General features: G+C 41.5%; 1 protein-coding gene across 1 annotated transcript; it reads right to left on the bottom strand.

Annotated features, from left to right (window-relative positions):
* Positions 1-1,058: 1,058 nt before the first annotated feature.
* On the bottom strand, positions 1,059-8,020 carry sst1.1 (somatostatin 1, tandem duplicate 1). The gene is made up of 2 exons (XM_031307560.2): positions 7,758-8,020; positions 1,059-1,465 (listed from the first exon to the last, which is right to left on the bottom strand). The coding sequence occupies exons 1-2, from the start codon at positions 7,896-7,898 to the stop codon at positions 1,247-1,249; spliced, it is 360 nt and encodes a 119-aa protein (XP_031163420.1). The 5' UTR covers positions 7,899-8,020; the 3' UTR covers positions 1,059-1,246.
* Between the last annotated feature and the right edge of the window lie 5,140 nt (positions 8,021-13,160).

Genomic DNA, 13,160 nt, shown 5'->3' with positions numbered 1-13,160 from the left:
TGGACTACAGATGGAATGTAACCCTAACCTAGGGCCTACTTTTAAGAAAAAATCTTAGAAATGTGGGAACATAGGGCTGTGGGAACATAAGGACAGATATGTCCTTCTTCTGCAAACACTATGATAATGTTCCAGCCAATAATCTTCGGTCTCAACCCTTTAAATATCTCTCTATACATTTTACAATTTGTCTGTTTCTGCCTATTATTTAACTTACTCCTGTTACTTTTGTTCCTCTTTCTCTTTCATCGCTCTTAATAAGCGTGTTGTGTGTGTGTCATGTGTTCTGCTCGTTCTCTTGATAAAACAATTATGAAATTAAATAGAAAATGTATTCATCGTTTAACATGTCATGTCTTTAATTTCTTTAAGTTTTTCAAGCACAGCTTCTTTCCAACTGCCATCACTCTACTGACCTGCGGATAAGTGGGGTCATCACCCACTTCTTTACACATTACATATCTTATTATTCCAATATGCATCTTGCACACTACTTTGCACTATTACGTTTTGCACTTTACATCCCGCTCCATGTCTACTTGATATTATGTCTTATATTTGTATTTTTGTATATTATGTTGAGATGTGCCTATATGTATATTGTTGTCTCTATTGTATAGTATGTGTCTATATTACTATTTGTCTACTACGTGTCTATTTGTTGAATGTACAGAGAGTTAACACCTACCGAAGTCAAATTCCTTGTGTATGTAAGTATACTTGGCCAATCAAACTGATTCTGATGCTGACTGATGTAAAAAGTTATTTATGTGTTTCTCTTCAGTCTGAGCAGCTGTACTGTTTTTGCCTCCGGTCTGATTTTATTATTTTATTATGTGATCTGTGATGTTCAGGAAGAAACAACAATTAAAAACCCAAATCATTTCTCTTCTAGTTGCTATGGCGTCCCCTGGGTTTATTAGCCTCAATAACTGCTATTTTACCCGGCAGCTGTTAATCAACAGCTTTATCAGCTTCAATAAAAACCGGATGAAGAGTTTTATTTCTTCTCCTCCTCCTCCTCTTTTTCCTCTTCCGTCAGCAGACACGAGCTAGCGTTTTGTCTCAAACAGATTTTATTCAAACCGACAATTAAAAATAGTTTCATCAAGTTTACATTCAGCTCAGAAAAATCTAAACAATGCATCCAAACTAATCATTGATAGTCGGATCCACACAGTTTCTGTACAGCGTTGGGAGGGAAGTGATGAAGATGGTGGGGAGGATGACGATGACGAGGAGGCTCTCAGCAGGAAGTGAACGTCTTCCAGAAGAAGTTCTTGCAGCCGGCTTTTCTCTCTCGGGGGGCGAGCAGCGGCCCGCTGGCGGCGGCTCGTTCCAGATCCATACGGACGTCTTCGGGTTCCCCTTCAGCCAGAGGGAAGTTCTCCTCCTCCAGAGCCTCGTTCTCCACCTGCAGGAGGTCCGACAGGAGCAGCTCCGCCAGCGATGCTCGAGACATGTCCTGAAATACAGAAACAGACATATTAAAGAAACACCAGCGAGGCATTTAAGATCCTTCATCTTTACAGGATGCTGGGAAACTGACTGACTGCATTCAGGCTGTTCTCATGAAGCATTCCTACATATAGCTGTGACAAGTATAGCTCTGTAATTGGTATGTATTCTACGCATTTATTACTGTCAGCAGCACATTGACTGCTGCTGTATAAGAGCATGAAAATCCTCGTAGGGAGGAGGTCGGGGGGATGTTTGGTTCCTAAAACACAGGGCTTTTAAGAGGGGGAGCAGAGTTCATGTCCTGAAGAAGTTAAGGAGAAAACACAAGACTTTCACCAGGAAACAGGTGTTCATGTCCTGAAGAAGTTAAGGAGAAAACATAAGACTTTCACCCAGGAAACAGGTGTTCATGTCCTGGAGAAGTTAAGGAGAAAACACAAGGCTTTCACCCAGGAAACAGGTGTTCGTGTCCTGAAGAAGTTAAGGAGAAAACACAAGACTTTCACCCAGGAAACAGGTGTTCGCGTCCTGAAGAAGTTAAGGAGAAATCACAAGACTTTCACCCAGGAAACAGGTGTTCACGTCCTGAAGAAGTTAAGGGGAAAACACAAGACTTTCACCAGGAAACAGGTGTTCATGTCCTGAAGAAGTTAAGGAGAAATCACAAGACTTTCACCCAGGAAACAGGTGTTCACGTCCTGAAGAAGTTAAGGGGAAAACACAAGACTTTCACCCAGGAAACAGGTGTTCATGTCCCGGGAGTACTACTTAAGGGGGCCCCTTAACTAGTAGTTTTGGTGTCTAAACTTAAAGCCTCTGAATAGCCACACAGGTGTTTTCAGATATGCTAACTGACTAGACACAAGTCACAAATCTGTTCTACCAATGAGAATGATAAAGCTGTCGTCTATCCCGCCCTCACAGGTGCAACAAAGCTAAGAGGAGACTCAGAAAGATGTCAACCAATCTGTCTACACACCCACCCAGTCCTGGGAAGAGGTCCAATCAGTCAGATTAACTGCAAACACCCGTGTGGGTGTTCAGGGCCTTTAAATGTCGACGCTGCGTGACGCTCACCTTTTTGTCGGCCAAATTCAACTGTATAGTTACTGATAGGACCATCCCCTCTGTACCCGGCTCGCAGTCACATTTCTGGTCTAAATTTAAATGTAAAGACTGCTTAACTTAACTGTCATGTGAATGTACAAATGTATATACCAGTTGGGAATAATGTTCCCTTCCTAGCTTTTCTCTGGAGATTTTTAACCAACGAAAACGTGCTGAACTAAAGTTACGTTCCCAGTCTCCTAAAAATGAGTAAACCGCACTCTCAATTACGTTTTGACGAAAACGTATTTTCTTCCAAATTACATTTTTTATTCATTTTTTTTTTATTTTTTAAAGATAATTTTTTGGGCATTTTCAGTCTTTATTTTGACAGGACAGCAGAAGACATGAAAGAGGAGAGAGAGAGAGGGGGAATTACATGCAGCAAAGGGCCGCAGGTCAGAGTCGAACCCGTCGAGGAGTAAACCTCTATACATGGGCGCCCGCTCTACCAGCTGAGCTATCCGGGCGCCCCAACACATTTGTTTACATTTGTTTTTAACGTATCACACAAACTATACATCCCCGGTAGTCTCTTTGTCACAGTAAGCTGAATCTTTGTTTCGGACAAAAAGAGACATTTGAACTACTTTACAGGTGTTTTTATTCACCAAACGATTCATTAATTAATAGAATTAATATTCAGGAGATTAATCATCAGTGAAAATAATCATTGGTTGCCTTCATTTTGTCAGTAGTTTTTTTTAGAAAATAAGATTTGCATCGTGTTAGCAAAAAGCCAAAAAATCCTCACGTAAAATGAAATACGTGTGAATGCTATTTTCAGCATTTTACATATTTACACCAATCAAGAAAATTACATAATTCTGCGCTGTGCAATTGGCTGTATTATTGATTTACCAATACCTAAATCAAATTTCCCACTTTTTAGATTTATACCACGTTAAAAAAGAAAAAAAAAAGTCCACACACAAATAAATAAAATTACAAATGTGTGAATGCTATTTTCAGCATTTTACATAATAATCTAGAAATAAACTCAAATCCCGTTTTCTACTTTTTCAGACTGATCTCATGAAGTGGCGTATGTCTGACACGTCAATTCGTATGCCATTATTGGCGTGTTATCAAGATGCATACTTGCTTTTTAGCGTGCTTATCAATGCCGTTTGGCCTCCATTGACTTACATTACCTTGCGATTGCGTGTGAATTTACGCTGTAGCGAGTAGTATGAAAGGGCGAAAATCAGGACTTTCACCCAGGAGAGCGGGGATCGTGTCCCATGTGTGACGTTTCCTAAACCCAACTGTAGACTCGCGATAACACGCCATGTGGCTTTAGAAAGTGGCGTGTATGTTTACGCTGTGACGTTGCAGACTGCCGTCCGCTGTATACAGCGTAGACATACATGCAGATAGCTCAAAATGCGTACAGATAACACAATGTATTAATGTATGTTTACGTATGCGTGTAAGTCATGTTGACTTTATAGTGTATGTAATTAGACTTCATACTGTACAAGAAATATATATTTCATCTGTTTGTGTGCCTTTAGCTGCAACACTTACATAATATTTAATCATTTTGAGTATATTTCAGGGTGTATGTCGCTTAAAATAAGTCATTTGTAAACGACTCACATCCCTTTATTTTGAACTAAAGCTGAAGAAGATCAAGTGGAGGAAGTAGAGATGTTGAAAAGACCTTTTTCATTTTAATTTCATCTTCGCACATCTGTGTGTTGACGACATATTAATACATTTAATGAGAGTTGAATTAAAGAAAAGAAGCTTGTTGTAAATCAGTGGTTCTCAACCTTTTTTGGGCGAGCACCCCATCCATAATCCAGATCCCTTACCACCCCAACATCAAATAAGATGTAGGCTAATTCCCCAAAATATTAATGATTAGGCCCCATTATTGTTATTACTGTTACCAAAAATCATCAAAGAATATCATTAAATGAAAAATGTTGTTGGACGACTGTGTTCATACACTTAAACATAAATTACGTTAATGTTTAATAAAGACTTTTATAACTCTGCTCTACTGAGTTCATATGAGATGCTCTGACGTCCCATGATCGTAACCATGCACCGTCTCGTCCCATTTCGTAAACTGGCAGGTTTTAACGTTGCAGACCACTGTTTTTTGCAAGAAGTTCAAAAGTGTAAACTCGTATTGTTGGGAATCTTGGGTGTTAACTTGCCTGTAAACAAACCCCCCAAGGGCACCTGAACACCCCCGTTTCCCAAATATTGCTTCCAGTGTGCCCCGTCATCCTCTGAGCCCCCCGTTAATGATTTATTCTGTTGTGTTTTTGAAGAGACGGAAAACTGCTGAAGTCCAACAGATGAAAAGATAAAAAGTGACCTCGAGTTTGTTAATTTCAGCGTCTCGGACAGCAGCCCGTCTTTCCCCTGATGCACCAATCAAACTATCACCTGATCAGTTCATCTATTGGTTATTCCTCGTGTCATTAATTAAACATTTCGTGAATCGGAATCGGATTGATTCGGGAAATCTCATCGATACCCAGCCCTAAGAAGAAAAAAAGCTTGTTTGTTTTTTTACCGAGACACCAAAATAATGAACTTGTGGTCTCAAGACAACGGCATTAAAAGAAATAATTGCAAACACGGCCGTTCTCGGCTTCCGTACGGAGCTGCAGAAACTCAAATGCCACGGTTTAACCTGTGTGTCTGTGTGTTTGATTATTTTAAACGCAGACCATTTTCAGCAGCAAAACTTCTTATTCCTATCTATTCCTATATTCCTACCATCCACTACACTACAGACTGTGAAAAGACTTTGAAAAGACTAAAGTCTGACAGCATCTCACTAGAATGTGTGAAAAAACTTAGAAAGCATCGCAAAGGTTAAATCAAAACTAAAGTCCAAAGTGCCGGGAAAAAAAAGCATTGAAGGTGTTGAAAGCGCAAAAAGCTCACATTCAAAGACAATCAGTCATGAAGTCACTGAGTTTTTCGTCTCAGACTAAAAGATTTTATTATGACAGCGAATAAAGCTGCGTAAGTGTTAAAAGAAATGTCACAAAAACATCAATTCAACATCAAAAGTGCCTTAAAAAGCATTGAAAGCTTAAAAATAAGTGTTGAAAATGTCAAAAAAGCGGCGAAATAATAATGTAGCTGAGTTTTTAGTCTCAGACTATTACTATTATTTTATATATTATATTTTACTACCAAGACTTCAAACTTAGGATACTAATGTTGCCCTATGGTCCCACAGCCCAATGTTCCTACAGCCCAATGGTCCCACAGCCCTATGTTCCCACAGCCCTATGTTCCCACAGCCCAATGGTCCCACAGCCCTATGTTCCCACAGCCCAATGTTCCCACAGCCCTATGTTCCTACAGCCCTATGTTCCTACAGCCCTATGTTCCCACAGTCCAATGGTCCCACAGCCTTATGTTCCCACAGCCCTATGTTCCTACAGTCCTATGTTCCTACAGCCCTATGTTCCTACAGCCCTATGTTCCTACAGCCCTATGTTCCTACAGCCCTATGTTCCTACAGTCCTATGTTCCCACAGCCCTATGTTCCTACAGCCCTATGTTCCTACAGTCCTATGTTCCTACAGTCCTATGTTCCTACAGTCCTATGGTCCCACAGCCCTATGGTCCTACAGCCCTATGTTCCTACAGTCCTATGTTCCTACAGTCCTATGTTCCCACAGCCCTATGTTCCTACAGCCCTATGTTCCTACAGTCCTATGTTCCTACAGTCCTATGTTCCTACAGTCCTATGGTCCCACAGCCCTATGGTCCCACAGCCCTATGTTCCCACAGTCCAATGTTCCTACAGCCCTATGTTCCTACAGCCCTATGTTCCTACAGTCCTATGTTCCTACAGTCCTATGTTCCTACAGCCCTATGTTCCTACAGTCCTATGTTCCTACAGTCCTATGGTCCCACAGCCCTATGGTCCCACATTTCTAAGATTTTTCTTTAAATTAGGCCCTATGTTTGGGTTAGGGTTACATTCCATCTGTAGTCCATTGCTACTGGATAATAGGTTGGGTGTAATTGGCTACCAAATTGGGAGAAAGGGGGATCAAATCTGATACAAATTTATGAAAAAGGAAATGTGGGAACATAGGTCTTAATTTTGGAAATAAATCTTAGAAATGTGGGAACATAGGCACGCTTCCCTATCAAACACGTTTGATTTTGTTGGAACCTCCAGACGGGAATAAGACCCGACTGTGGCAAGACTCTCAGGATTTCATTCCCAGATTGGACCTCTTTCTGCGCCAGTGGAATCACTTGAAAGTCGGCATTAGATTTTAAATATTTTCACTTCACGCTGGCTGACTTCATTTTATAATTCTGTACTGTAATGCCACTCTGGATCTCTGATAAACCTTTTAACACAACCTTTCAAATGAAAGGAAACAATCTTTTGTTTTATATTATTATATAACAAAGCTTGTTTTCCAAGATAACGAAATAATTAACTGATCTCGAGATAACGGCATGTAAAAAATAATTTCAATCACGGCCGTTCTCAACTTCCGTAGTTTTAACCTGTCTGTTCATTACACACACACACACACACACACATACATACTTGGACAGACACATACAAACACGCGCACACACACATAAAGACACACACACACACACACACACACACACACACACACACACATAAAGACACACACACGGACACACACACATACATACATACATGGACAGACACATACAAACACGCGCACACACACATAAAGCATACATACATACATGGACAGACACACACAAAGACACACAAACACACATAAAGACACACACACACACACACACACGGACACACACACACACGGACACACACACAGACACACACACACAGACACACAAATACACACACACACACACACACAAAGACAGACACACAGACACATACCCACACACACACACACACACACACACACACACACACAAAAAGACAGACACACACACACAGACACACACACACATCTAAGTGTTAAAGTTAGTTAAAGTTTGACTAGAGGAATGTGCCGTCTCTCTTTCTGTCTCTCTTTCCTTCATTTGTTTAAAAACTGACAGAAAGACAGATTGGGATGGACACATTTCTACAGAAACACACAAGACACAAAGTTTCAATGTTTGGCCCTATCTGTGTGTGTGTGTGTGTGTGTGTGTGTGTGTGTGTGTGTGTGTGTGTGTGTGTGTGTGTCTCGGACCTGTTTGGAGCCCTGCAGCAGCGGGGTCCGGTGCAGCAGCAGGCGGAGTTTGGCGTCTCTCTGCGCGGCGGAGGAGCAGCTGATGGAGGCGGTGAGGGAGAGGAGGAGCAGGAGGAGGTGCGAGGAACACAGCATCTTCATCACCTGTGTGTCTGTCTGCCTGTCTGTCTGTCTGTGTGTGTGAGGGTCGGAGGATCTTCTGCGTCTGGGTCCCGTCAGCCGAGCGGCTCTTATACAGCCCGCTGACGTCACAGATTAGATCAGAGCGTGCCTCTGCAGGAGAGGCTTTGTGAGTGATGATGATGGTGATGATGTTTCCGCCTCCCTCCTTCCCTCCCTCCCTCCCCTCCCGCTTTAGTGAAATGATCCGTTTATCACTTTTTCTTTCCCCCTCCTGCTGCTCAGTCAGTCAGTTGTCAGAGTTTCTCAGCTGGAGGCTTGCGGACCCCCAGAGGGACGCTGAGTGCTTGTTCTAAATGTTATGGGGGGCTAGGGGGGGCTTACATGGGTTTCTGATTCCTAATTCATATCCTGCAAATCTTTTAATCTGGAAAGCACTTTCTGCTGGATGCTTGAAAATGATTATTATGATTATTATTACATCTGTTCCATATGTACAGTTGTGTTCAAAATAATAGCAATCCAACATCACTAACCTCATAAATCATTTTTTGGTAGAAGTGATATTTCTACATGGCAAATAATGTACTAGTAAGTGTTGTAGAGTCATAGAAAACCAACAGACCAAACAGTCATGACATCATGCTGCTCATTCTGTGTAATTTAATCTGTAATTGAAAGGGTCATGTTCAAAATAATAGCAGTGTTGTGTTCAGTTAGTGAGGTGATTGATTCTGTGAAGAAATAGGTGTCAGTTATGGCCCATATTTAAGGAAGGAAGGAAGCAAATGTTGTGCATGCTGGTTATAGTGCATTTCACACTGAAATACTCAGCAAAATGGGTCGTTCCAGACATTGCTCTGAGGAACAGTGGACTTTGATTAAAAAGTTGATTGGAGAGGGGAAAACATATAAAGAAGTGCAGAAAATGATAGACTGCTCAGCCAAAATGATTTCAAATGCCTTGAAATGGCATCCAAAGCCTGAACGACGTGGGAAAAAACGGTCAACTACCATTCGAATGGATCGAAGAATAGCCAAAATGGCAAAGGCTCAACCAATGATCAGCTCCAGGAAAATCAAAGAAGACTTAAAGTTACCTGTGAGTACTGTTAGGATCAGAAGAAGGCTATGTGAAGCTAAGCTATCAGCTAGAAGCCCCCGTAAAGTCCCATTGCTGAAAAAAAGACATGTACTGAATAGGTTGAAATTTGCCAAAGGACACAAAGGACTGGCCAAAGGAGAAATGGGGCAACATTTTGTGGACTGATGAGAACAAAAGTACAGTACACTGTGAAGACAGTAAAGCATGGTGGTGCAACAATCATGTTATGGGGATGTTTCTCATACTGTGGTGTTGGGCCTATTTATCGCATACCAGGGATCATGGATCAGTTTCAATACATCAAAATACTTGAAGAGGTCATGTTGCCTTATGCTGAAGAGGAAATGTCTTTGAAATGGGTCTTTCAACAAGACAATGACCCAAAACACACCAGTAAGCCAGCAAAGATTGATGTTATGGAGTGGCCAGCCCAATCCCCAGACATCAATCCCATAGAAAACTTGTGGGGTAACATCAAAAATGCTGTTTCTGAGGCAAAACCCAGTAATGCAGAGGAATTGTGGGTAATGTAGTTCAATCGTCCTGGGCTGGAATACCTGTTCACAGGTGCCAGAAGTTGGTTGACTCCATGCAACACAGATGTAAAGCAGTTCTCAGAAATAATGGTTATGCAACTAAATATTAGTGTATGATTCAAAGTATAGCCAACCCTTGAGACATTTTTCAGTTTATACAGTAAATGTTTGAGTTTGTAAAGAAAAATTAATATAAAAAAGAAAAATACTGCTATTTTTGAACAGCCTAACATTCCTTTTTCTTCACTTTCTGTAAAGGTAGAACACAAACTTGATCAATTTTGGTCATGTTTTGATTTGGAATTGAATGTGCAGTGTTCCCAATGCATTGATATTATGGAATTAAAAGATATTCAGAGGATTTTGAGCATTATTCACTTTTTTAAACACACTGCTATTATTCTGAACACAACTGTATATATTACAAATGTTAGGCTACTGATCTCCGGATAAAAACTGAAGCCGTCACTTAAAGTCCCAGTGTGTAACGTGTTTAGTTGTTCATTATCAGAATCTGTGTTGCCCGTCCAAAAACTTGTCCTTTTTCATGAATATTTACCACCACCATCAATTCACAGTGTTCCTATTGGCTTGAAATTTTACATTTGCGTTTGCATGAACTGGGGTAGACGCTCCATATTCATGCTCCATCTGGAAATATGTTAGCCTGTAAGGGACATACAGGACATACTGCTCCTCCTTTCACGTTTTCTCTGTCACATGATAAACTCACAGCTGCTGCTAATGCTGCTAACGGGTATCGTAGCTTCCTGAAGAAGGAAACATGGAGGACCACACGTATTCAAAATCCAAATTTCAGGAACAGGAGTCTTCTTGAAAAGAGCAAGAGAGCGTCTTCTTGAGAGAGTTGATAGCGATATATGATCTCAAAGCTAGATGGGTGAAATTCCCACACATTGGTCCTTTAACAGTCAAGTCAACTTTATTCATAAATGACACATTTGATTGATTGCACAACTATTCAAATTATGTTCCGAGTAGTCTCGATCGTCGACAGTTCATTTATTGATTTTACGGATATTTGTCGCCTTGGAAACAACAACAACCTTGTAGCTAGCGATCTACACACACACACACACACACGCTCACATACACACACACACACACACACACACACACGCTCTCACACACGCTCGCACACACACACACGCACACGTTGCACACTCACACACACACACACACACACACATACACACGCTCGCAACACGCACACACACACACATTGCACGCTCATACACACATGCTCGAAACACACACACACACACACACATACACACACGCTCGCACACACACACACACACTCACACACACACACATACACACAAACACACACACACTAACACATACACATGCACACAAGCTCGCACACACACACACACACACACACACGCGCATACACACACACGTTGCACGCTCACACACACACGCTCACAACACACACACACGCTCACACACACATACACACACACACACATACACACATGCTCGCACACACTTATCTCTGCTCACAGATGTCTCAGCAGTCTACTTATTGTTCCTCCTTTAATGAATTCCTCCTCCGTTCCCATTTGGTGCGAGAGAGGAAGAGAGAGAGGAGAACTAAATCACCCTCACACTGATTTTTAGGATCACAGATACCAAACTGTGGGACTCAGTGTGCAAGGACCTTTATTCTGAAAGTAGACATAAACGGCAAGAAAAACGACAATGAATGAAAATGATACAAAAACATTGAAAAAAGCAACAAAAATGTCAAAAAAAGCGCAAAACAAACGTGATTACGATGATTTTAGTTGTTAAAACTGGATGTTTGTGTCCTCTGAGAACATTTGATAGTCCTTTAGATTTCTCTCCCGTTGAGGTTTTAATGGTCAGTGATATGTTGAGTCTGTCGGAGTCTCCGTAATGAATCTCTCAAACAGTTTCCTGTTGTTTCAGAGCAAACACTAATCACAGCTCGGCGCAGCAAGCGGCCACACACATACATCCTCAATGTTTGCTTTTTAATATTTAATGTTTATGCAGAAACAATCTCCGTCACACACGGATGCGTCGCTGCTTGCAGCATTTACAGAAGGACGTCGTGTTGTTCGATCCATCAGAACCGGCAGCAGCTGAACCAATCACACAGCTCCTCTGCTGACGATGCAGAAGGCTCTCTCTGATTGGCCGACTTTCTGTCTGTCAGAGCGACAGGACGATAACGTCTGGCGGCGGCTCTAAAATAAACACACAAAAGCAACTCAATGCGTTTCACGTCAGGTGAAGAAAACGCAGCTAAAAAACAGCAAGTTAAAGCTTAAATAAAGTTTAGTTTCAGTGTGATCCTGAAGTCTGTGTGCAGCAGCGTCTGCTGTTGTAACTCGGAGCAACAGGCCGAACCAATCGGCTGTCAGAAAACAGACAGCAGCTGTCGTCACGGTAACCTTGTTAGACAGGTGTGAAATGTCCCGTCGTCTGCTGTTAGTAAACCTGACGGCTGAGGTCCCGCTTCCTCCCGGCCCGTTAGAAATTTGATTCATCATCGGCCCCCCGGAAAGTGTATCTGTACTTTGCCTTGTGGGAGAAAAGTGTCAATAGTTAGTTTGAATGCTGCAGAGAACTTTCTTCTGTCACTTATTCTGCATTGGTATAAAATTTGGATTTGGTGTTTTTACGAAGCGCTATAGACGGACACAGTTCCACCTCAGACACCTTTGTATGGTTTCATTGGACAAAAGCTAAAAACGTTTAAAAGAAAGGGACGAAAATGCGACAAAAATATCTCATCTTCAACAAAAATGTTGAAAAAGTGACAATTTATAAATAGTGACAAAAATGTCAAAAAAGCAACAAAAACTTTAAAAGAAATGGTGGCGTCAGTTTCCACTGGACCACATTTTTGAGAGATTTTATACTTAAAATAAACTGACCGACTTAAGTGTTCTTCGGTTTTGTTTTGTGTCACAGTGAAGGCACCCCCCTCCTGTGTTCTGACAAGAACTAAGAAAAGAGATCATATTTCTCCTGTACTCGCTTCTCTGCATTGGCTTCCTGTAAAATCCAGGCTTGAATTTAAAATCCTTCTTCTGACCTACAAAGCTCTAAATTGTTAGGCACCATCATATCTTGAAGCTACATTGTGTAAGAATTTCTCCCATCTAGCGGTGCAATTGTATATGATAACCAACTGAATATAACTTTCTAGCCCTCCCATTCCTAGCGTGTTTTAACTCCTACGATGGCCACATTAGTACGACTTTGTCCGTGAGTGTTCCTTCCAGTGTAATGATAGTTTTACGTTTTCATTATTTTGGTACCATTTTATTGCTAACATCAGCTTCCGGTTCCCAGGAAGGTTCCCAAACGGATGCAAGCTAATGTTAGTAAAGTATCAGCGTGATCCTCTATCTTCAACGGGCTTTCAAATCTGCCGGCAGTCGCGTGTAATCTACCCCTGGCATTCGTCACGGTGCCACTCAGTGTGAAAGCGCGAAAGGCGGAGGTATGTCAATGGAGCTTTAAAGAGCTCATAGTACCTCAATGTCCCACTAGAGCACTGCGCTCCCAAAATGCAGAGTTACTTGTGGCTCCTAGAGTCTCTAAAAGTAGAATCGGAGCCAGAGCTTTCAGCTATCAGGC

Source organism: Sander lucioperca, chromosome 5 (assembly GCF_008315115.2).
Source record: "Sander lucioperca isolate FBNREF2018 chromosome 5, SLUC_FBN_1.2, whole genome shotgun sequence".
NCBI classification, from domain to species: domain Eukaryota; kingdom Metazoa; phylum Chordata; class Actinopteri; order Perciformes; family Percidae; genus Sander; species Sander lucioperca.
This window is presented reverse-complemented; position numbering and strand designations above follow the sequence as displayed.

Bases quoted from the DNA above. Each gene is read 5' to 3' on its own strand.
- sst1.1 (XM_031307560.2), bottom strand. From the start codon at position 7,898: ATGAAGATGCTGTGTTCCTCGCACCTCCTCCTGCTCCTCCTCTCCCTC. The intron at 1,466-7,757 runs GTCCGAGACACA...TCTGTATTTCAG, and splicing joins TGCTGCAGGGCTCCAAACAG to GACATGTCTCGAGCATCGCT.